At 44.1% G+C, this 25,613-nt stretch overlaps 1 protein-coding gene across 1 annotated transcript in view; it reads left to right on the forward strand.

Annotated features, from left to right (window-relative positions):
* LOC118701501 (homer protein homolog 1-like) overlaps positions 1-25,613 on the forward strand; it is a 136,253-nt gene that overhangs the window by 49,955 nt on the left and 60,685 nt on the right. The window contains exon 2 of the mRNA XM_036406146.2: positions 19,566-19,722. Within this exon, the coding sequence (XP_036262039.2) occupies positions 19,566-19,722 (157 nt within the window). The remainder of the gene's footprint in view (positions 1-19,565; positions 19,723-25,613) is intronic.

Raw genomic sequence — 25,613 nt, forward strand, 5'->3', positions numbered from 1 at the left:
AAATCACTAAAGAAGTTTCATTTGTCTGTTTAGCAAGCCAACACCCTAACCTATTTAAAATAGCATGAGCACGTGCTGCTGATACCCCTGGGGCTAAGAAAGATGCTGCGATTATGGCCGCTGGGGACCAAAACTTTACATCGTCTCGGCAGTCAGCTGCAAATGCATGAGCCATTCGCTTGCTTCTACGATGGCGACGGCTCATGTTTAGTATCATGGACATGTTAGGTGTAAGTAGAGACAGCCGTCCAAGTGTACATGGTCCCCCGTGCAGCATTGATGGGATACCGGCCCAAGCACGGTCTCCACATATCAGGAAATATCCTGCTGGCAATTGAATAGGGTCATTGGATGAGACTGACACTCTCTTTGTTGTATAATTGCACCAGGACGATGCATTCCGGTAGACAGCCATGCTGGAAGTTACAACATTAGAGTGGTTCTTGACTGACAGCAGGCTTCTATGGTTAAAATGAATGCATGCATCTGCCATCACTGACCCTAGCAACTCTAACTCTTGGGGTTCCTGTGGTGCTATAGGAAAGTGGGAAATCCACTGATCCCAATTATCCACACTCATCCTGACATTGCTGACCTTACAAGTTGGTACACGTAAAGGGCACGGCCAGGGATCTGCTGGTAATCCAACCAAACAGGTTGTGAATGGATTGCCAGGAGAAGACAATGACAGGCAAATAGTCTCCTGTTTAGTCAAGCTTGCCAGGGTGACCCATATGTTAGTCTTGGGCTGAGGTGGGGCCCATGCCTGATAGTCTACACTGTCCCCAAAAGAAGTAAAAATTTAACAAAGCAATAACATAACGTTTCCATCAAACACAGCTGCTCGGGTTCATTTAGCAGGTACCCACAGAGATCCTGTAGGGGTAGAAACACAAAGATATCCGCGGCCCCAATATAACACCTTAGCAGGACCTTGCCATTGTCCTGTTTTGGGATCCCTGTATCTCACCCATACATCTTTCTTTACACCATCTGTTTCATGTACATAGTGACGAATCAGAGCAGGAACCTTATTTTCCCCAAAAACACACAAGTGGTTCAAAACAAACAAACACTTTAACAATCTTTCTTGTGGCTCTCTGGTATCCATATATTTACTCAGATATCTTTTCAAGGTACCATTTGCTCTCTCCACAATCGCTTGCCCTGTAGGAGAATTGGGGAGGCCTGTTATGTGTTCTATCCCTCACATCTGCAAAAATTGCTTTATTCTTTTGCTACAGTAAGCAGGCCCATTATCTGTCTTGATGCGCTGTGGCACTCCCATTACTGCAAAACAACTGCTGAGATGTCTCTCTACCTGCCCTGCTTTCTCACCAGTCTGTGCTGTGGCCCATATAAAATGACTGTAAGTGTCTATGGTAACATGTACATACTTCAATCTCCCAAACTCTGCCACATGTGTGACATCCATTTGCCAGGTCTCATTTGTGCTCAGCCCTCTTGGGTTAACTCCCAGACCTAAGCCACAGCCTCCATTATGATGACTACATATAGGACAGGCTTTGACTATTGCCCGTGCCTCCTCCATAGGTATTTGAAATTCTCTATGGAGGCCTTTTGCATTCTGGTGGAACATGTAGTGTGCCTCCCTGGCTATGGTTTGTTTGGGAATCGGAGTTGCTTGTGTGATTGAGACTAATTTATCTGCTCGCATGTTACCTTCTCCCAGACCAATATCCCATTTGTGACTTCTGATATGGATAACACAAAAGGAATGCTTTCTTAGCTTAATTGCTCTCTGCAGTTGCATAAACAGCTCATGTAACCTCCTGTTCTGAACCTCTTTTATAGAGGCATCCTCTATTCGCTCACACATGCCTGCAACATACAAAGAATCTGTTACAATGTTAAGAGGTCCAGAGAAATGCATCATGGCCCATACAACAGCCAATAGCTCCATCGTTTGCAAAGTGTCCAACTCAGTAGCTCGGAGTATATGATGGTGCCATTGTCCCTTTTCTCGCCAGGTCACTGCAGCAGTTTTGGATTTTCTTCCTGCATCTGTGTAGACAGTTATAGCATCCGATAAGGGCTTTGGTGATCTCTTTGGACATTGAATCCAACCCCATTGTCCTATCACGACCCTTTTTGAGCAAATCAGCTAAAATTTCAATTTTCTGAAGAAGGGTTTTATGTTGTTGAAGTGGAGGAGATATCCATTCCAAGGCCCATATCTCCCCCGTTTTTCTGTTATGCTAAGTGCACCCAGTAAAAATTTTGGTCCACACCAAACTGTCAGCTGTACAGGGAGATCAAGATCACGTCTCCAAACACCGCCTTGTGTGACACAGTCCAATATCTGCTGCAGTGTCTCAACCTGTTCAGGGGTTATACGAACAGGCTGTGCCGGATCAGTTCCCTTTAACAAAGGTCGAAGTTCATCTAACAGTTCATTGTTCGATTCGCATAGGTGGAAAAAGAGTATGCACTATAATGGAAATCTCCCCTGTATAATCAGCGTCTATTATTCCAGATAAAACAAATAATCCCATCATAGTAGCCGAGGAACGTCCTAAAAGCAAAGCTCCCATAGGTAATCCATCAACAATGAGTGGTCCCTTTACCCCAGTTGGAATCTTTTCTGGGTGAGTAGACAGCAGGGTTACTGTGGCTGCTGCTTGTGTCCGGGCGCGGCGGCTGGTGGCCGGGAAGCAGAACCACGCCAGGCAGCCACGGGGCGGGTGGACTCACCGGAGCCCGCTTCCCCATGGGGAGTGGGAGGCCCGTCCTGCCACCCCCCCGGCTCGGGGGTCGGGGCGGCTGCGGAGCGGAGCGGGATGGGAGGCGGCCGCGCTGCAGCTGTTAAGTCGCCCAGGGCCGGGGCTGGCACGAGCCTCTCCGGCGGGGTGGCTGCGGGCTGCGCGCTGCGGCGGGGAGGCTGAGGTGGTGTAGGGTTTAACACCGGGACAGGCGGCGCGGACGGCACTGCTGGAGTACGCGCGGGGGCGGGGGGGCTGCTGCCCGAAGCAGGAACTGATAGCTGCAGGGAGCTGCTGTTTAGAGCAGGAACTAGCGTCGGCGGGGACCCAAACCAGTCTCCATAACTCCTGTTTCTTTCATGGGCTGCGCTAGCCTGCTGGGCAGCTCTCTCCTCTGCCTGGTATTTCAAGAATTCAGCATGCACGACTCGCCGTAAATTTCCCAACTTTCTCGCGGCTTTATCATCATCTATGACTGCCTGCCACAACTTATCCCCAAATATACGGCAGTCTGATAACCTATGCTCTGTGTGAGGAGTCTGAAAAAGTCCTTGAGCATACCCATGAGCTAACAACCCATGAAGCTCTTTCTGCAAATCTATACCCTTAACCTTACACTTTTATAAAAAGTTAGGAAATAAATCATATGCTGCTTGCCTTTCTTTATCCGTGTTGAAGATAACAGCGCGCTTCATGCAGCCCTTCAAGGCGTCGGCAGCACGTATCGGCCGGGGTCTCTGATGAGGTCCCCAGGGCACGGCACCTTCCCTTTTTCAGCGGTGCTTTTGTAGTCCTCAGCTGCGATAGGACCCGAACTTCATACGCCGCTCGACCGTGGCTACCGTTGAATCGCGTCCGGGGTTCACCATTTGTCGAGATACGGCGGAGGAATTGCAGCACACAATATGCGTGAATGACAAATCCCCAAGTTTATTGAAAGCTCACACATATTTATATTGGTGTTAATGAAGCTTATACATATTGCAAAAGCTGAGCTCATTATTGGTTAAAGCACACTTAGATCAACCACACCTACTTCTATGCTCTAATGATTATTTTGTTTCTATGTTTGCATTCTTCTAGCTTCTCTACCTAAGATAACTACATTTTCTGGCAAGCGATTTTCTCCCCCGTCTTCCCGTTTCAGCGAAGGTCACTATGACCTTTGCCAGTGATTGGACACCGGTTACATAATTCCCAGCTTGTTTCCCCTATCCTTATCCATCGGCATCACATCGAAATGTCCTTTCTCAGCTAACCAATTATCCAAAAAGCTCTCTACAGCACTTAGCGGTGGAGTTACTTCATTCAGTGCACAGTAGATCACCATCAATTTCTATTCTCTTTCAGTTTTATGCACAGGTTAAATGGGGCTGTTAAAGGGTGAGTGGGTTTTGCTGATTACTCTTAGGCATTTTAGCTCACGGGTCATTTTGTGGATGGGGATTACAGCATCTCGATTTGTTCGGTACTGTCGGCAGTGTACCGTTGAGGTGGCAATCAGCACTTCAGCACTCGTTGCTCTTTTACCTTCATGAGTCCTACTGCAGATGGGTTTTTTGATAGTCCAGGCAAGGTGTTCAATTGCTTGATGCTTTCTGTCTCTTTAGTAGCTATTCTAAATGCCTATTTGAGTCCTTTTGGGTCTTTGAAATTCCTACTTTGGAGGAAGTTTTTGTCTAAAATGCATGTGGCCTCTGGGCTAGTCACAATAGGGTGTTTCTTCTACTCATTTTCAGTCACGTTTACCTCAGCTTCTACTAAAGTAAAATCTTGTGATTTCTTTGTCACAATAGTAATAGAAAGAGATTCTGCCTCCACACGTTTTGATAGGATTAATGTGCACTGCGCACTAGTGTCGACTAAAGCTTTATAATCTTGTGGTTTAGATGTGCCAGGCTAATGAATACACGGAGTCTAAAAACCACAGTTTTCCCTAGATTCTACATGGGTAGAGGCAGGGCCCCTCTACGCTTGGTTATTATTTTTTCTTTGGGCATATGTTTTGGAGGTTCTTTCAAGGGGATTGAAAATATTGTCATTATCATTATATATGGCAGTTCAGTTACGGGCCACTGGAGCTGCTTTCTTTTTGGTGGAACTTCCTCTCTGAGTCTTGCTTTCTTTCAGTTCACGCACCTGTTGTGCCAGACCAGCAGTAGATTTTCCATCCCATCTTCTCATGGGTTTTTTTCAATCACGCAGGAAGAACCACAGTTCAGCTTGTGGGGTGTACCTTCTCTCTCAATCTGGGGAATGTCTGCGTTGGATACCAGAACTTCTGATCTGTACTGCCGAGATTTGGAGAAAGCCCTCTTTAATCTCTTCTTTGAGTTTCTTGTGATTCTCTTCTATCTTACCTTCCAATTTCTGCAGACGTGTTTCCACCACTGCGATTCTGGCATGTGTTGGGCCATGTACAGCATCTGCATATGTTTGGAGCTTCTTTGCTATATCAAACACAGTCTCCTCACTGTTATCCCGCTTCATTATTGCTAAAGCAGAAGCATATTCTTGTGGCCCAAGTCGTACAAGTTTTCGCTACATCATGGATGTACATGGTACTAAATCTGGATTTACAGTGTTTACGTCATCTGAGAAGACAATTTCTGCCACTGCCATTTCCTTCAAGTGCTGAATTCTTTGTTCTATGGTCTTTCACTGAGTTTGCTGTATATAGAGATCGTGAGCACACATATATTTTTGTGCTACACTTTCCAGGACCCATGCCCAGAGGTTGTGAGGATTAGCCCCCCTCATCATTCTTTGGTTAATGACGGGATCATGTGACAGGGATCCCAAATGCTTCGTTTCACTACTGTCTAAAATCGTAGCCTCGTCTGCAACATTTTAAAGAGGGACTAACCAATTAATATATATTCATCAGGTCTTCAAGTATAATCCTTTCTTAGGCCATGAAGGTCTTTCAGGGAATAGGACCCAATAGTGGCTTTTGATCTTGTGTCAGTTGCTTTAACTTTGGCTTTTTTATCAGTAATTGGTTTTGAGGGTCCTTCTCCCGGATCGTTATCGTTGGTCACTGGCTGATTGGTTTTGCATGTGCACTTCTTTCCCATGGCGACTGCCAGTGGTTTAGGGTTACTGTCTGGTTTAGCTACAACTTGAGTAGCTGGGGTGTTGGCTGCAGCCTGAGTGATTGGGGTAGTTGCTGATTTATCTCCCTGCCCCCTTGCTTTTATTTGCTGCCTTACAGTATCTAGCAGTGTGTGATAAGCATAGGCCAGCGCTCAGCTTATTGCAATGAGCGTTTCTTCCTTAGAGTCATCATGGCACTTCTTTTTCCAGTATTTCCCCACCTCAGCTGGGTTCTGAATTTGTTCACGTGGAAAATCTCAGGTTAAAGGGTCAGAAAATTGCTTCAGGGTTTGTCTCATATCTTCTCATTCTCTACACTTCTCAGGATTTCCCATGCCTGGGTCTATTTCTGGGTCAGGGGTTTCATCAGCTCCTCTGGACATCTTAGCCCTCATTCTAGAGAAGTTGCAGACTATATAAAGGAAGCTTACCAGATTACATACTAGAAAGATGGTCTCTTTAACATTCAGGGGGAATTCAACATTCTCAAAAAGTGACATAACAGATTCAAAGGAGAAGAAGTAAAGGAAAGGCTGGAAAGCTTCATTGCCTGCTCTTCCTCTAACAAACCAGGTCCAATTACTAATAAATCTCCAAAACATACTTCTGGAACTGGGATGCAGGGTAGGACGAAGAAACCATAAACTATACATATCGTAAACAGACTCCCGGTGTGGGGATGCGATGAGGGCATGATGGGTATTGCTTGTAATTTTGGGGGGAAAGAGATGGAAGTTTTACATGAATAAAATGCATAATGTGTATTGTAAATGAAAGGCGACTGATGAAGGGGAGAGAGAATGATGCATCTGACTCCATCATCAGAAGGCTAATGAATTACTTTATTATACTATACTATATACATTGTATCTAAACGGAATCTGCCATGCACTCACTCTTGCTCACAACTGCACAGAACTGCACTCATCTCTGATTCTCTCGTGCATGTCCCATGACAGTCTGACACACACACACTTCTTGACCCTGATAGGCCAAGTGAACAAAACATCCTCACTTTGGGTAAACAATCTCCATATTAAATTCTACTTTAGCACAACACAGGCACAGCAAGGGAGATAAGAACTGTGTTTTCCTTCTTCTCTGCTTGTTTCACAGCTTCTCTCTGTTCATAGGGCATGTGAATACCACAAATGTGTGGTAGTATGTTGACGATATGGGGATAAGGGGTGGAATGTCCTAGGGTGACGTTATGATGCTTGTATCCCCATTCGTTGTTCTGTTTATTCTGGATATTATGTTCTGTGCCTTCAAGACTGGCTTGGAAGAGTGAAAGTTTTGTTTTGGTTTCTTATCAGCCTGCTCCCCCACGGCTGGCGGGATACATAGATGGGGCAGTACATAGTGCTGCTTTTGCTTTTTGCTTGGCCTTTCACTTTGCTCTTGCTTTTTGCTTCTGCTTTGCCCCTGCTTTGCTCTTGCTTTCTGCTTCTGCTCATTAGTTTAGCTAAGCAGTCCGAATTTTTCCTTGACTGTTTTTCCTTTCCCTTTTTTGGACCTACTCGAACCTGCTTCAGACTGGGACCTGGGAAACACCGAGAGTTTGCACCTGGTGGCCTGCAGCAACTGCCCCAGTGCCAGAGGGACTGATAACAGAGCAACCACCCCCAAGAGAGACTTTCTGAATTTGTCATCCTTTTCAGAGCGGTGAAAGAGTGTTGTCATCTGGTATTGTTCATTTTGTGTGCTGGGGGGTGCTGTGCCTGATAAATAAACAGGTTCTTTCCACTTCTCTCTGAGGAATCTTTACGGAACCAGTTGGGGGGAGGGGCCGTGTGGGTTTGCTTTCTGGAGGGGCCCCCTTTTGGAGGTTTTCTCCCAAATTTGCCCTAAACCAGGACACATATCTTTGTAAACACTCTATAAATCCTTATCACCAAGCCCAGCACAATAGCTATTCTAATCCGTGCCCCTCTATTGTAAAAACTACATGTTAGGGACAATAATCCTAGTGACCAGAAAGGTATTGAAACCTCAAAAAGGTCTAGAGACCAGAACCACATGAAGACCTCCACCCCGAGAGACATTACGAGTTCAAGCAACATGGCTACTGACTGCTTTAAACCACTACAGAACAAGCACAATCAACATGTAATCAATAAAGATTTTTCTAGTTTCTCAGGCCACACGTTGGGCACCACTAGGTGTATTTGTTTTGGTTTAGGGTAAATTTATGAGAGAACCCCCAAAGGGGTCCCTCTAGAAAAGCAGATTGAATTAACCCCTCTCCCAACTGGTTCGGGAGAAAATACTTCTTTGGAGAAAAGTGGAAAAAACTGTTTATTAAGCAATAAAACCTAAACAATATTAATCAATAAAACTTCTTGCTGCTCTAAAAGAGATTACAAACTCAGAAAAGTCCCTTCTCTCGGTTGTAGTTTGGCTCACTTAGTCTCTTTTCAGTTCCTCCGGTGCTGGAAATGTTGTGGCCTAGGCCCAGCCCGGTGGGTTACAGGTGTGAGTTGCCGGTGTTCTTTTGGGTGTTTAGTCTAGAGCAGGTTTAAACAGGTCTAAAGAAAAGGGAAAAAAAACCCCACAGTTTAGGGAACTTTTTTGCTTCAGCTAGCTAAAACTAACTAAAAACAAAGGAGAGCTCTGTCCCGCTGTCTGTCCATTCGCAGACAACACAGTCCAGGAGCAGGAATGTGGAGGAGTGAGTGCAGTGTGTGAAAACAAGCTGTGTGCTTTTTCTCTCTCCCCTTCACTCTCTGGAACAAGTCTTAAAGGTGCAAAACTTATTATTCAGCATAAACAGAACAAGATGATTTGGGATAAAAGCATCATATAGTCAACTTAGGACACTAACCTCTACTAATGTAAGCTGTTTTTATGAAATCTTTAATCTCACATGTAGAGAAAGAAACCCTTAGGTAGTCTACATTTTCTTGAAAAGAATGTGTTAAAATGAAGCGGAAAGAGGAGTTGAAAACACTTTTCATTTAGCTGTTAGTATGCAGTCATTTCTCCTAAGCCTAACCTAGGACTGATTATGTATCAATGAATGGATTTCTGTATCAATAACAAAAACTGGTGTGACTACCTCCCTAACTGGTACTTCTTATCCTTCTTTAGTACTCGCATTCCCACTTAAGTCAAGGCGGACTTAGCACTTAAATCTTTATAGTCTACATTAGACTGCAACGTTACAATGGTCAAGGTGAATTAAGAACAGCATATTAGCTTTATTGTTTCTGCCATGCTTGAGCAGACATTTCTAATAGTCAGACTGTGTTACTACTATGGCATTGTTATTTTTTTTCTCTTTTTGTTCAGCATCAGGATATGTCTGGAAAAAGGAATCACTTCTTGTAATAAGTGACAAGTTCTTGTCAGTTCCTATCCTATTGTTTTTAATGAACACTAAATACTTTATGGTAGTGAAGGAATGGTAACAGAAAGCTGTAAGAGGAAAAGAAGGAAGAGTAAGGAACTGATAGCTGTTTTTACAGGATTGTTTTTTCTTATTTAAAGTTGTTCTTTTCTTCTTTCTCTCTCAGCTCTATATAGGCATAAGTGCATTTATATTCTTAGGTCTATATATATATATGTCTGAGCACTCAGCAAGGGAAAAAAGAAATGTCTCTTATTTAATATAATTAATACCTTTTCAGCTGAGTTAACCAAAACTTCCAGACTGGGAGGGCATCATGTTCTGGGTGAATAAGGAAAAAAAAAAGCTCATAAAGGTTGTTTAGCTGAAGTTGTAAATCTTGTAGATATTTTTATAATAACTTTTGCTTGTTTATGAATGTTTTAGTAAATCTAAAATTTATGTAGCTCTATAATGTGTTGCCACAGAAAAGTACAGATGAGTTATTTGTACAGCAACTTTGAAGGGCTTTAGTAGTGAATCAGTGACTGATTCTATAACACATTTCATCCTGTAGACATAAGGTGTGTAACTTCCATTTAAAAAAAACCAGTAGTGTCTTGGATTGAAAAGGAAGTGAGTTTTTTGGGAGTCTGGCGGTCAAACCAATAGGTGCTGAGATTTGAATATTAGCACCTGGTGTGGCCACTGAGGACAGAGATATGCCTCTGAGAACACAGAGAGTTAAAAGTAGAGAACTCTCAGGGGGAAGCTCTCTTGGTTCTGGTGGGTGAAAGAGGTCAGATTTCCCCTGCCCAACTGCAGGCTGGGCGGGGGAGGGGAAGCCATGCGGCCGGGTGAGGTAGGCCGGAGCCTTGGACAGAGAAGGGAGGTGAAGGCCTTTGCAGGATGGAGGAACACTGAGAGGCATCAGGCATCCCCCTGCCTCCCCCCCGTGAGAGAGAGAGAAAGAGCCTGTGCCTGTCCTTGTGCCACCTTGAAATTGGATATCATGTGCTGGCAGCACTGCCGGCTGAGAAGGACAAGGGGAAGGGGGGGGGGGGGGGGGGGTGCACCGAGGGTGCAGTGAGAAGGTGCCCGGCACGGCAATCGTGAGAGTTCTGGGCAGGCATAGCCTGAGATTTTTAACCCTTTTCTTGAATGATGGAAACCTTACAAATACTGATCCTCCTGGATCTGAATGAGAAGAGAGATAGAGATGAAATAGGAGGAAATGGGCAAGTGTGATGAAAATCTGTGCAAGTGAAAGATGTCAGAAGAGTTGAGAAGAATCTTGGGTGGGAGGAGATGATGGAGTGGCCTTTGGCAGGACTTTTCTTGTATAGCCATCGACAGAACCATTTTTTCCTTGTGACACAGAGACTTCATTTAAGGAGAGGCAATGACTTAGCCAAGAGAGTGCAGTGATGTTATGTGAAGGAGTGGTGTGAACAGAGACGACGGGTGAGGAGGGTAGTGGTTGCCCTCGATCTTCAGCGAAGAAGATCTCTGTTCTTGAGACCCCTCAGCCCCAGGAGGTGAATTTGGGAGGGACATGTGCCCCGAAAGTGAGAGACTGTGCTTTCTTTAGAACTGGGCAAAGCATCCTTAAAAGAGGAACCCTAGAAGCAGCCATGGTCCATGTGCAGTAGTGAGAGCACTGGACATGGAAAGAAGATGTCAGGATAGCAAATGTTCTCCGGGCAGTGCCACATGTGACATGGAAACACAAGAGGTTTCAACTGTGTTTCCTGGGGAAGCCTATAGTATGAGAGGGACTCCTCTCTTCTTGATGAAGTGAGAGTTGATTATCTGAAGGGTAGTGATGGATTGAGAGTTGATGATCTGAGGGGTGGTAACTGAATTGAATCCAAGGTTTTGTCCTACGGTGATGTATAAGAAATTTGGTAGGGGGAGGAGGAATGTTTTGGAAGGTTTTCATTCTGTGTGTTTTCTCTTTACATATAGTTGTAGGTTAATAAAGTTTTGGTTTTCTTTTTATTCCTAAGCTGGAGCCTGCTTTGCCCTATTTCTGATCACATCTCACAGTAGACACCAGAAAGAATATACTTTCAGGGGGGCACTAGCATTGTGCCAGCGTCAAATGTTCATCATCAAGTGTCAAAATGTATTCTAGTTGGTTTAATTCAATAGCCATCTGAAGTTTAGAATAGTTATTGGAAAAAACTTCTAATTACCCCAGCAATTAGGCAAAATTATGATTTCTCCAACTAGTTCAGTGAAGGCAGCTATGTTGTTTTTTTGCCACAGAGTATAGACAACTTGTTATTCAGCAAAGCTGTAGTTTCAGTTAAAACATGTCAAGAAAAGACTAACTGCTTTATTAGAAGTGATAAAAAAGTGCAGGTAAGCTTTATTAATGCTGTTCTGTGTGGTGGTGTTCACAGGGGTCCCAGGACGAGGGAAGAGACGAGAATCTTGACTCCGTGTTTCAGAAGGCTGATTTATTATTTTATGATATATATTATATTAAAACAATACTAAAAGAATAGAAGAAAGGATTTCATCAGAAGGCTAGCAAGGAAAGGAAAGAAAAGAAATGAAATTATAATAAAATCTTGTGACTGACCAGACAGTCCGAGACAGCTGGACTGTGATTGTCCATTAATTAAAAACAACTACATGAGACCAATCAAACATGCACCTGTTGCATTCCACAGCAGCAGATAATTACTGTTTACATTTAGTTTCTGAGGCCTCTCAGCTTCTCAGGAGAAAAAATCCTAATGAAAGGATTTTTCATAAAATATATCTGTGAGTTCTGTACCTAACTGTAATGTCTATGCCAGATACACATATATACCCTGCAAAAATCTTTGTGAAACACTGCTGAGCAATCAGCAGAAATATGCAAGCCATCTCCTCAAACAAATTGAGGCTATATTAGGTGGGGCAATAGTAGATTGTTGTATTGACAGTAAAGGAGAGTAGCAACTCAAGGCTGAACAATCGGACTTCTACTGTGTCACGGTTTGACGCTGGCACAATGCCAGTGCCCCCCATGAAAATATATGCTTCCTGATGTCTGCTGTGAGATGTGACCAGGAATAGAGCAAAGCAGGCTCCAACTTAGGAATAAAGAAGAAAAAACTTTATTAACCTACAACTCTATATAAAGAGAAACACACACAGAACTCAAAATGAAAACCTTCCAAAAAACATTCCTCCTCCCCCCCACCAAATTTCCAATACATCCACCCCTCAGATCACCAACTCTCACTCTCACTACCCTTTAGATAATCAATTCTCAGTTCATCAAGAGGAGAGGAGTCCTTCTTGTACCATAGGCTTCCCCTGGAAACACAGTTGAGACCTCTTGTGTTTCCATGTCACATGTGGCACTGCCCGGAGAACATTTGCTATCCTGACATCTTCTTTCCATGTCCAGTGCTCTCACTACTGCACATGGACCATGGCTGCTTCTAGGGTTCCTCTTTTAAGGATGCTTTGCCCAGTTCTAAAGAAAGCACAGTCTCTCACTTTTGGGATACCTGTTCCCCCCAAATTCACCCCCTGGGGCCGAGGGGTCTCGAGAACAGAGATCTTCTTCTTCCCTGAAGATGGAGGACACCACCACCCTCCTCACCTGTCGTCTCTGTTCACGCACTCTTTCAAATAACATCACTGCACTCTCTTGGCTCCAAGCCATTGCCTCCCCCCTGCATGCAGTCTCTGTGTCACAGGAAAAATGGTTCTGTCGATGGCTATACAAGAAAAGTCCAGCCAAAGGCCACTCCATCATCTCCTCCCACCCAAGATTCTTCTCAACTTCTCTCGTGGCCCATTTCCTCTTATCTCATCTCTATCTCTCTTCTCATTCAACTCCAGGAGGATCAGCATTTGTAAGGTTTCCATCATCCAAGGAAAGGGGTAAAAATCTCAGGCTCTGCCTGTCGAGAACTCTAAAAACGGCCCTGCCGGGCACCTTCTCGCCACACCCTCCCCCCTTCTCCATCTCGGCCGGCCATGCTATCCAATTTCAAGGTGGCACAGGCACCAGCTCTCTCTCTCTCGGCAGGCGGGGGGGGGGGGGGGCGGCAGGGAGGAGGTGGCTGCCCAATATTTCTCCGTGCTCCTCCACCCTTCCATCCTGCAAAGGCCTTCACCTCCCTTCTCTGTCCAAGGCTCCGGCCTACCTCACCCGGCCGCATGGCTTCCCCTCCCCCGCCCAGCCTGCAGTTGGGCAGGGGAGGTCTTACTTCCTTCACGGACCACCGGAACCCAAGAAAGCTTCCCCCTGGGAGTTCCCTGCTTTTAACCCCCTGTGTTCTCGGAGGCGTATCCATGTCCTCAGTGGCCACACCAGGTGCCAATATTCAAATCTGAGCACCTATTGGTTTGACCACAGCATTCCAAAAAACTCACTTCCTTTTCAAACCAGGACACTCATGCTTGCTTTAGTTGTATAGTTTTTGTCTACCTTTTACGTATGAAAATCGTAACCTATTGTCTTGGTTTAGCCCCAGCTGGCAACTAAGCATCACACAACTGCTTGTTCACTCCCCCTTGAGTCCAATGGGGGAGAGAATCCAAAGAGTTCAAGTGAAAAAACGCATGAGTTGAGATAAAGACAGTTCAAGAGGTAAAGCAATGCAGTACATGCAAGCAAAGCAAAACAAGGAATATATTCAATACTTCCCATTGGCAGGCGAATGTTCAGCCATCTCCATCTTGTGTTCAGCAGGGCTCTATCATGTTTTAACAGTTATTTGGGAAGACAAACACCATTACTCCGAATGTTCCCCCCTTTCTCCTTCTTCCCCTAGCTTTATATGCTGATTATGATGTCATATGGTATGGAATATCTCTTTGGGGTCAACTGTCCCAGAAAAGGCCTTGACTCTGTATGAGCGCTGCTCAGCAATAATGAAAACATTCTTGTATCCCTGTTGCCCAGAATCAGAAGAAAAACTTTTCCAAACAATATTAAAGTAGCAATATAAAAAGCAGTTCTTTAATGAAGGCTTTCAGGTGCACAAAATATAGCTATGCACACACATGGTACAGGATTTCTACAATTTCTATAAGATTAAATAATTAGTATATCTAGCAGATGCATCCAATAGAACACTTGCCCTGGTAACCCACCCCTGGGTCTACCCCTTGGAGACTCTCCAGGGGCTTCTTTGCCCTATTTCTTGTTATGTCTCCTAAGTTCTGGTGCAAAACAGTGTCCTTGTTAGAAATTATTTTCTTGAAAATAAGACTAAACAGAATTTCAATAATATGACATAGCTACTGTTTGTTCTAAAGTGTGAAAAAGGGTAAGAAAGTGCTAAAAGCCATAAAACTATGTATTAAAAATCTACAAAGTTACAAAAATATTAAAAAACCTAAAAATCTTTAGGCATCATCATCAGTACTGTTTTCAGGGAAAATCCAAAGCATAGTCCCATACTAGCTACTGTGAAGAAAATTAACTCTATACTAGACAAAACGCATCACACCTCTGACATGTTGAAAGCCTCAGTTATATGACATACTGTGCTGTGACAGCTGAATGGTAATTTTGGTCAAACGTGTATTCATTAACCACACATCTGTGATTCAGTTCTTGTCTTTTTAGTTAATGTGTTCAGAGCCTTTATTTTCTTCTTCCAATATCGATATTCATTCAAATAATAGTCAGGCTTCTATGACTTTTGTTTTGATGGGCTCTTTACCTTTCCAGACTTAATGAACTGGTTCTGTTGTGCTAATATGCCTCTAATTACATTTGGGTATGCTTAATTGGGAGGTAAATGGAAAATGTATCTAATATTGAAGACAAGAACTAAAGTTTAGGTGTGACTGAAGAAGTGATTGTCGAGACTCAGAAGAGTGATAAGAATTAGTGTAAATGTTATGTTAAACAAAAGGGCTATAAAAGTCACCTTTGCATAACCTTTGTGTTTGTGCAAGGGATTGGAATCAGGAAAACAGCTACCCAACCTCCTATAGCTTGGTGATTTAGAGGGAGAAGATGTGTTGATGCTAAGGGTACAGTGACATTTGTATGGAGGACTAACGTGCACTGATTCCCCTGGCCTACCTTCCTCTGCCTTTAGCTTTCACTGAAACAGTGCTCTCATTAGTCTGATCTGTATTGCATCTAATATCCAACACAGGAGAACATCACATCTTCTGATATATGGGCTTCAAGAAGCCTTAACTGCTAGCTGAATAATATGATTCTGCTACTGAAATCAACTGGTTGCGGCTGCTCTTGCTGCCAAGCATGTTTCTGAGAGTTCACATGTACCCCTTTGTAATGAGGCCAGATTGAAACCCTTTGACTATGAGTACCCCAAATCCTATTTTTTTTTCTTTGCTTTTATTTTAGGAAGAAAAATGTATTAAGAATTTGCTTCTTACTTAAAGGGAGATGAAGGCAGGGACAAAGGATATGTTTCTTCACATCTGGAAATGGGAGAAAACAAAAGAGTTCAAAAACCTTCAAAGATAAACTCAACTTCAAATTCTGGTACTTAATATCTTTGGGATTTGATGATGGCAGCATTCCCTGAAGAATACAGCAATCTATTTGTCAGTAAAATGCAGCTAAATTTAAAATTACAGCCATCTTAGTGACACGTAAATATTTTTAGATTTCTATGCAATCCTGTATGTCTTGGTGTTGTGGTTTGACGCTGGCCCAATGCCAGGCACCCACGAGAGCCACTCACTCATTCTCCTCCCCCCCCACCATCGCAGTCTTTGCTTTGCTTGCTGTGACCCATAGTTCAGCTTAGTCAGGGGGAACTGGCAAAATAAGGAACAGGTATGATGGTGGCCTTGTCCAAAACATAAAGACTTTAATGGGGGGCATGGCAAACGCAACAAGGTATAGGAGTCTTCTGAGGTCAAGAGTCCAATCATAGACGCAAACTCAGAACATGACTGTCCTGGTTTAGAGCAAATTTGGAAGACAATCTCCAAAAGGGGGCCCCTCCAAAAGCAAACCCACACGGCCCCTCCCCCCAACCGGTTCGGGAAGAATTCCTTGGAGAGAAGTGGAAAGAACCTGTTTATTTATCAGGCACAGCACCCCCCAGCACACAAAATGAACAATACCGGATGACACCACTCTTTTACCGCTCTGAAAAAGATGACAAATTCAGAAAGTCTCTCTTGGGGGTGGTCGCTCTGTTATCAATCCCTCCGGCGCTGGGGATAGCTGCTGCAGGCCACAGGGTGCAAATTCTTGGTGTTCCCAGTCCGGAGCAGGTTCGAGTAGGTCCAAAAAAAGGAAAGGAGAAACAGTCCAGGAAGAAATTTGGACTGTTTAGCTAAACTAGCTAATGAGCAGAAGCAAGAAGCAAGAGCAAAGCGAAAAGCAAAAGCAAAAAAGCAAAAGCAGCACTATGTACTGCCCCATCTCTGTGTCCCACCAGCCGTGGGGGAGTGGCTGATAAGAAACCAAAATAAAACTTTCACTCTTCTGAGCCAGTCTTGAAGGCACAGAACATAATATCCAGCATGAACAGAACACATGAATGGGGATACAAGCATCATAACGTCACCCTAGGACATTGACCTTATTTGTAACAGGGTCCGAACCATCTGAGAACAAGAACCAGAAACCTGACCAAATATATGATAGTTCTATTAGCATACTACTAATTCCCATGACCACATTCTACTTGCCATGACCTGGCTAGGTGTCTCTTTTACAGTATCCTGTTTCCCATGGTCTCAGGTTAATGCCTTTGGTATATGCTCCTGAGGCTAAACCACCATTTATCCCAGCCAACCACGTTTCCACAGAGGGATAAAGGGAAAAAATATAACAAAGGCTTAATGAGTGAAATAAGGACCGGGAGAAAATACTTCCAGGTCAAAAAAGGCTCAACTTAAGGTTGAAAAGTGAATTTATTACTAACAGAATCAGAGGAGGATAATGAGAAGTAAAATAAGCCCTTAAAACACTATTTCTCCCCCAGCCCCTCCCCCCTTCACACTGACAGCGCAGGAAGACAGGGCCTAGGGGTTTTGGTGAGTTTATCACTGAAATTTTCTTCCACTGCTCTGGGAGAGGAGTCCTTCCTCTGTGAGACTGTGGGGTCCCTCCCACAGGAGACAATTCTCCATGAACTTCTCTGGCATAGGTCCACTCTCACAAGCAGCGGTCCTCCCAAACCACACCTGCTGCAACGTGAGCCCCTCCCACAGGCAGACAGTCTTCCCAAAACTGCTGCGACATGGGTCTCTCTTTCCATGGGCTGCAGTCCTCCAAGGACAGGCTGCTGCAGCCTGGAAGCAGGGGCCCCCTCTCTCCATGGGGTCTCCCACTGGATCACAGCCTCCTCCAGGCATCCACCCACTCTGGCTGAGCACCCCCCCATGGGCTGTGGGGGAAATGCACTGCATCCCCAGTGGACCCATGGGCTGAAGGGGGACAGACTGCTTTGCCATGGTAATCACCATGGCCTGCAGAGGAATCTTGGCTCTAATGCCTGGACCACTGTGACTGTGGTCACAAGGGTTTTCAGGATGAAGAAGAGACGAGAATGTTGACTCCATGATCAGAAGGCTTGATTTAATATTTTATGATATATGTTACATTAAGACTATACTAAAAAGCAATAGAAAGGAAAAGTTTCTTCAGCAGCTAGCTAAGCTAAGAATAGAAAAGAATGAATAACAAGGATCTGTGTCTCAGACAGAGCAAGAGCCAGCTCTGCCATGAGCGGTCAAGAAATCCAAACACCCACAGGAGACCAATCACCTGTTGCATTCCACAGCAGCAGATAACCATTGTTTACTTTGGTTGCTGAACTGCAGCTTGTCACAAGGAAAAATCCTAAGAAAGGATTTTTCATGAAAGATGTCTGCGACAGACCACCTCCTCCCCCTCCTTCTCTACTGGTCTTGATGTTGCCATGTTGTTTTCCCTCACATGTTCTCACCTCCTCCTCTTCTCTGACTAGAAGCAAAACCTGTGTGATTTTGTTTTGATTTTCTTCCTAAATATGTCATCACAGAGGCGTCACCAACCTCTCTCATTGGCCCAGTTTTGGCCAGCAGCACCATGTCCATCTTCAGAGACATCAGCCATTGGCTCTGCCAGTCATGGTGGGAAGCTTCCACTAGCTTCCCAAAGGAGCCATCTTTGTTGCCCCCCCTGCTACCAGAAACCAGGCCATGACAAACCAATACACTTGGTACAGATCATGTGGAAAAATAAGTTGTAAATTCCAAAGTACAGTAATTTTTTTTTACCTTAAGTGATTTTATTTGCTAAGCAGTTAATTTTGAACCATGCATGTTATACATATTTACTGTTGCTAGGAAAATGTTTAGATGTGAAGCTCCAAAGAGTGAGAGTTTCACACCACATGTTCCTAACTAATTAATGTTAGTTTTAGAATAATTGGATTGAATCAGCCAGTTCAGTTTGAGGTTATGAGTTAAGGTTGTGTCCTGGTTTCAGCTGGGATAGAGCTCATATTCTTCTCAGTAGCTGGTACAGTGCTATGTTTTGGATTTAGTTTGAGAATAATGTTGATAATACATATGGTTGTTGCTGAGCACTGCTTACGCTGAGTCAAGGGCTTTTCAGTGTCTCATGCTCCGTCAGTTAGGGGCTGCACAAGAAGCTGGGAGGGACCATAGCCAGGACAGCTGATCCAAGCTGGCCAAAGGGATATTCCTTACCATAAAACATCATGCCCAGTGTATAAACTGAGGGAGTCACCCAGAAGGTGATCGTGGTTCGGGGATGGGTTTGTGGGTTTGGTATCAGTCAGACGATGCTGAGCAATTGTATTGTGCATCGCTTGTTTTTCTTGGGTTTTCTCTCTCTCTCTGTCTTTATTGTTAATATTATATTTTACTTTTTTTCAATTATTAAATTGTTCTTATCTCAACTCATGAGTTTTACTTTCTTTTTTTCTGATTCTCTTCCCCATTCCACCAGGCTGTGTGGGGAATGTAAACAAGCAACTGTGTGGTACTTAATTGCCAATTGGGGTTAAACCATGACACATTAATTTAGAATAATCAGGGTATTAAAAGATTTTTGAGAAGATGGGTGTTTGAAGTAGTACACATCCTGCAACATGCAGTGTAACAAGATGAAGCTAACCATGTATTGATGCCCAGCAGTTTAAAGGGATAGATGGAGGGTGAGGACTGGGTAGGTTGTGGGACAGGGCTGAATCAATATTAAGAGGTAGCTGTCTTTATATGACTCCACAGCTGGGTGCTGATTTTTGCTTTAGAAGGTTTGCATTTTGCTTTAAATGTATATTAATGCACTTGCCTGCCCTGTGCAGGAACACATACATAAGTCCTTAGGAAAAAATTATCATGTAAAGTGAAATGTGTACATTTCAGTGGGAACAACTGACAGATAAGTTGTGTGCAACAGTATTACATACAAATCAGATTAATTACTTTTACTCTCTATCCTTCAGGGAAAAACCCATCTTCAGCACCCGAGCTCATGTCTTCCAGATTGACCCAAACACTAAGAAGAACTGGGTTCCCACCAGCAAGCATGCTGTTACTGTATCCTACTTCTATGACAGCACAAGAAATATCTACAGGATAATCAGTTTAGATGGCTCAAAGGTAAGCTTTAATTTTGAGAATTTGCTTGCTGATTGGCTTTTTTATTTTCCAGTCTAATGTCCTTCATGTATCTTATGAGATGCTTTTGTTCAGTAACATTATGGAAATGTTAAAATGGTTGCATTACTTCATTTTAATTTTTAGGTGTTTATTGAAAAATACTATTTTCCATGCATTCATATTTACTTTGATAAATCTTATGCTGAATTTAGGCAATGACCTGTTACTTAATATACTGAGCAGTCTAAGAAAGTATTCCCCGTGAGATGAACTAAAAAATACAATTAGGGTTACAAAAACCTGTTTTCATCTCCTTATTTGTCCTGGTTTAGGGCAAATTTGGGAGAAAACTTCCAAAAGGGGAAAGAAAGCAAACCCACACAGCCCCTCCCCCCAACCAGTTCAGGAAGAATTTCCTTGGAGACAAGTGGAAAAAACCTGTTTATTTAACAGGCAAAGCACTCCCCAGCACACAAAATGAACAATACCAGATGACAAAACTCATTCTTTGCTCTGAAGAGATGACAAATTCAGAAAATCTCTCCTGGGGGTGGTTGCTCTGTTATCAGTCCCTCCGGCGCTGGGAAAGGCTGCTGCCCAGAGTAGGCCTTGGCAGGCTGCAAAGTGCAAGCTCTCGGTGTTTCCCCGGGTCCCAGTCCAGAGCAGGTTCGAATGGTTCCAAAAAAAGGGAAAGAAAAACAGTCCAGGGAACTTCTCTGCCTCAGCTAGCTGAACTAACTAAAAGACAACTGAGCGCTGTGTTCTGACCCGTCCGTGCCCAGACAACACAGTGGAGGAGTGAGAGCAGGCTGATAACAAAACTCCATGCTGCTTCTTCGTGCTGACTTCACTCTCAGAGCCAGTCTTGAAGGCACAGAATATAATATCCAGCATAAACAGAACACCCGACTGGGGATACAAGCATCATAATGTCACCCTAGGACAACATTCAATACTGTTATCACTATCATTGGCTTCAGGATTATGAAAGATGCATTTAGAGCCCATAATCACTTAGTAAATCATAGAATCATAGCACAGAATGGTTTGGGTTGAAAGGGACCTTAAAGATCATCAAGTTTCAACCCCACTGCTCTGGGCGGAGACCTCTTCCACCAGACCTCTGTTATATAATTTTCCAATTTTTGCTGTAGAGAATGTGGTGATTCCCTCCTAATAAAGCTTTCCATGGTAAGCTTTTATCAAAACTCAGTTGGGTTGGGTTTTTTTTTATTGGCTTGTTTTTTGGGTTTTTTTTTTTTTTTTTTTATTAGGAAAGATAATGTGTTGAGCTGCTATTGTAAAAAACCTTGTTTAAGAAATTAATTTAGAAGACTGGGAGAAAATATTTGACTATTTCTTAGGTTCTAAGTCAAGTGTGTATAAAAGCAGTAACTTTACAAATGACATGTCAGAAATTTCTGCAGTAGGGACATTAATGTACACAGTGTAATCACATAATCCTTTCAGGAGACTTTAACTTATGGGGGTGTGTCAATTCACAATGGTTGGAACTAAAATACTTTCCTAGACCCTAGTAGTATTCACAGAGATTTCTTGGCTATTTATTCAGAACTGAAAAACATTAATTTGCTAAATGACATGCATGGGTCTGTTCACTTGCAGTGGCTCAGATGCTGAGCAGAAAGACAGTAAGTTATAGCAACTTATGTATATGTCCACTCAGTATGCAGTAAGTAAAGTCTGAGAGTGTATTGGATTTGTGTGGCACGGTTTTGGGGGTGGGGGTGATTTGTGGAAAGAAAAAAAACTCCACAACTTTGTAAAAGTTGTAAAGCCGGTCTGTTTATTACAGTGCTGGATGCATGTGGGGATCGCTGGATGGATGTGGGGATCGTTGTCCACTTAAAGGACATGCGCACCCCTGAGAACTCCAGATCCTTTTTTATCCCCCTTACTGATACATATGCATAGAATTTCACAATAGGTTCATACATATTCATTTTACTGGTTTCCCATTACACTTGCAGCTAATTTTTTTTATTACAAAGTACAGAAAGAACTTCTGAGTCATCTTGCCCTGTCTCCCCAGCCTCAACTTTGGTTTTTGTCTAAGTTCAAGGGGTCCCTCTTATCTCTCTTGCATTTTTCCTTCAGCTGAGGCAGTTTTTTTTAAACAGCACATTTCACCTAAATCTGAAATGGATTTCTGTGGGATTCACATTCTCTGAACCTGAGAGAAGCAGTGAGAGAAGCAGAGAAAAGAATGATCAAAACAATTCTTATCTCATTTGCTGCACCTGTGTTGTTCACAAGTGGAATGCATTGTGGAAGATTGTTTACCTGAAGGGAATTGGTAATTGGATTCTGGTGTGAGTGTTTTGATTCATTGACCAATTGAATCCATGTGTGTGTGTCGGGACTGTCGGCTGACAGTCCCGAGATGTAGGGCAGTTGAGTGCTTGGCAGATTCAGTTTAGATGTAATGTAATATAGTGTAATATAGTATAGAATAATAAAGTATAATAAAGTAATTAATTAGCCTTCTGATAAGATGGAGTCCTCATCATCATTTCTCCCGGACGTCGGGCAAAAATATCACCCATAGATTTCCACCCTGGTAAATTTCCACTCTGTTTCAGGGGGGCTACAGGAGTGATTTCTATGAAAAGTTGCTAGAAGCTTCCCCCGGATCCAATAAAGTCAATGCCAGCTGGCTCCAAGATGGACCCATTGCTGGCCAAGGCTGAGCCAGTCAGTGACAGTGCACCTTTGTGACAACATATTCAAGAAGGGGGGAAAAAAAACCCTGGCAACTTCAGCTGGAGAGAGGAGAGGGCCCCAAGATGGCACCCTCCACAGAACACTGTGTGTGGAGAGAAAAAAAAAAAAGATGGCAGCAGCCCTCCCCGCTCTTCCAGCTACATGTGGAGAAAGAGAACAAAGAGAGAAAAAAGAAAATCCAATGCAGAATACTGAACATCTGCAAATACAAAAATCTCCCTCTTCCCCCAAACAATAACCAACAGCAAACAAGGACAAAACAAAAAGAAAACCTGGAGTCCAAAACCAGTGAAATGCCCCTGTTATCTCTCTGGTGGCAGCAGCTCTGATGAGAAAGGCAGCAGAAACACTCCAGCAGTTGGAACTCGGTCAGCAGCTGGAACTCATGGAGGGACTTCGTCTTCTCCTTGGCAGAAGCAGCAGGCAGCTGGCTAGGGTGACTCAGACTCTGTGCCTTCCTGCTTTGACCTGGCACTGCTGGCTGGTTGAAACAACCGTATGGAGTGAGACTGTTCGATTCTTTTCAGTGCAATGTCACGGCTGTAGACAGGTGTTTGTGGCATTTACCTTGGAGCAGTCTAGGACCGTGAAACACAACCTCTTGGAAAATCTGCCTGAAGTAACTCCCTTGGGAAAAACCCAAAAGAAAACCAAGGGGAGCCTCTGCCTGTGCTGCCTCAGCTCTCTCTCTCTCTCTCTGCAAGAACAAAAGGAAAAGAGCAAGAGCCTGATGCCTCAGCAACCACAATATTTAAAAGACTTGCACCTGCTGGCCCTGCAGTTCCATTTTGGCCCACTGAGTCTTAAAAAGACATTAACAATTTTGGGAACAGATAGATATGTAATACAATAGCATTTTGGGTTACCCAGGACATTATCCCCCCCCTTATCATCTCCCTAATGCCCAAATTATCTTTCAGCTATAGACATATAGCTATATACAAATGCAATTATTATTTCAGTGGCCACTGACCATCCCCCAGGATATGGCTTGAGATAATTTGGTTCATGACCAGTATAACCGGAGCAGTCCATTCTCATTGTCCATGGTATTTATGACATGCAGTGTATAAGGCCCTGAAAACTGGCTTGATGACCCTCTTAAAAGGGCTTACAGTTTTTTATGCAACCTGAGTTAGATGCATGGGAGAAATACCAACAAGATATTCTCAAGAGGACAAAACAAGAAAAAAATCTTTGCTGGCAACTTCAGAAAATCAGAGAATTTTGGTAAAAGTTTAGAGCAGCATTCAATCAACATAAAACATTTCACAAAACACTAACTTAATCTATTCAACTTAGCAAACTCCAAGCCCATACAATCTTAAGTTACTAAAAACTCTGAGACTAGAGAATTAGAAGAAGGAAAAGAGAGAGAAAGAAAAGATATGGAAAAGAATGAATATAGCTACCACTCCTAGGTTGCAGTAGTGTCTCAGCCGTTTTATAATCCAAGGAAAGGTAGGGTCAGGAACTGCTCTCCTCATGTTCTGGGTTATGTACCTTTTGGCTTTCCTGGGCTCTTCCTCCAGGTAGGACTTCTGGTCATATGGCCACTCTGGGGCTAGATTGCAGCTTCAGGGGTGGAGTGGGGAGCATTGCCTCCAGTGTGCCAGGGATTGGCAGCCAGGGCAGGGGTTGGGATATAGCCCTGGGGGGATGGGGTGTGCGGAGCAGGGCATTGCCTCACCAGAGCAAGACCTGACCTGCCCCTTCCCCTACACATGCACCTGAAATGTTTGGAGCCAGCAATCCTTCCAGTGTCTCACACAGTGTTGTAGTGTGTTTTTATACTTTGTAATACTTTGTAATAGATTTTTGTATCCCCGTATTTTTCCCAAATGGTTTACCCCAGATTTTACCCCCTCCCTCTACCTGTGTAATCCCTTTCCTTTGCTGAGATCATCCCCAAATCCCCACCCTGGCTCTCTGTCAATCACTCAGCATCCCATCCCCTCCATCTAGAACTTTCGGTCTAGGACGTCAAGTGATTAGCCAGAGGCTAGGAGTCAACCCCCCAAGTGTTTCTCCATATGCTGACCTAAATGTCCATTTCTCAGTATCCATACCTTATTTTTTCTTATTGGTTAGTAAAATGTTATCTACTTTAGGTTTCCACCTCCCTTTAAATGTAACCTTGGCACCTCTCCCGGGGCTCTCAGCAGGAGGCCTCCTGAGGTTTAGGGGCTCCCCGGAGCTCCTGAATAAAACCTTGGATTAACCCCTGCTAAGAGTTGGCCCTTTTATCCTCTACCGATGTCTCTAGCATCTCTTCTGCTGCAAATGCGACTAGCCTAGCTGCCTTCAGTACCCTTGGGGCACAAGAGAGTGTGTCCCCGCTGTCGGCCGAGTCAGGGTTGCCCCCCTGCTGTCTGCTGAATCGGGGCTGCCTAGGGTTCCTGAGGGGCTTCCAGACCCCCTTTTAACAAATTGAATAGGGGGGCTAGGTCCTCGGTGGAAATGCCTAGCCAAGGTCTTACCCAGTTTAAAGACCCACACAATTGATGGAGATCTGCTAAGGTTTTGATGTTGTTCTTGATGGCTAATTTTTGCGTCACAATGGTCTGCTTTCTAATTTCCAGACCCAGGTACTTCCAAGGTGGCATCTTTTAAATCTTTCTTCCTGGAGCTCGAACCCTGCAGCAACCAATGCATTGATTGTTGCAGCAGTGGCTCTCAATTGTCAGCGTCCGGCTAGCTCCAGCACTGCTAGCAGCACAAGGGGGCACTTCTCCCGAGAGCTGGCTTCGGGATAGCGCCTAAGGCAGTGCCCAGCTTGCGGCTGTAGGCACACCTTGTGCAGGACGGAGTCTAGTAAAGGCTGCAACCAGCGGAAAGAAGACGGCGGACTCCAACTGTGGCTTAATCCAGGCTTTAATGAACCCCGGAGGGACCGACAGGAGAAGACGGGGGGGCGGGGGGGGGGGGGGCTGACAGCAAGTTTTAAGGGTAGGGAGGTGCCAGGCATTGGGCCAATGGGGGTGCAGTGGGGAGTGGGGTCCAAGGGATTGACACGTGGGTAACTCTAACAGGAAACATTCTGGGGAGGGGCCCCGGTTCCTCAGCCAACCATCGAACTCCCCTGCTGGAACATTCTAGCAGTAAGGGTGGGGAGTGAGAGTGATTGGCGGAGTACCGGGGAGGGA

This window comes from Molothrus ater, chromosome W, assembly GCF_012460135.2.
Source record: "Molothrus ater isolate BHLD 08-10-18 breed brown headed cowbird chromosome W, BPBGC_Mater_1.1, whole genome shotgun sequence".
In the NCBI taxonomy this organism is placed as follows: Eukaryota; Metazoa; Chordata; class Aves; order Passeriformes; family Icteridae; genus Molothrus; species Molothrus ater.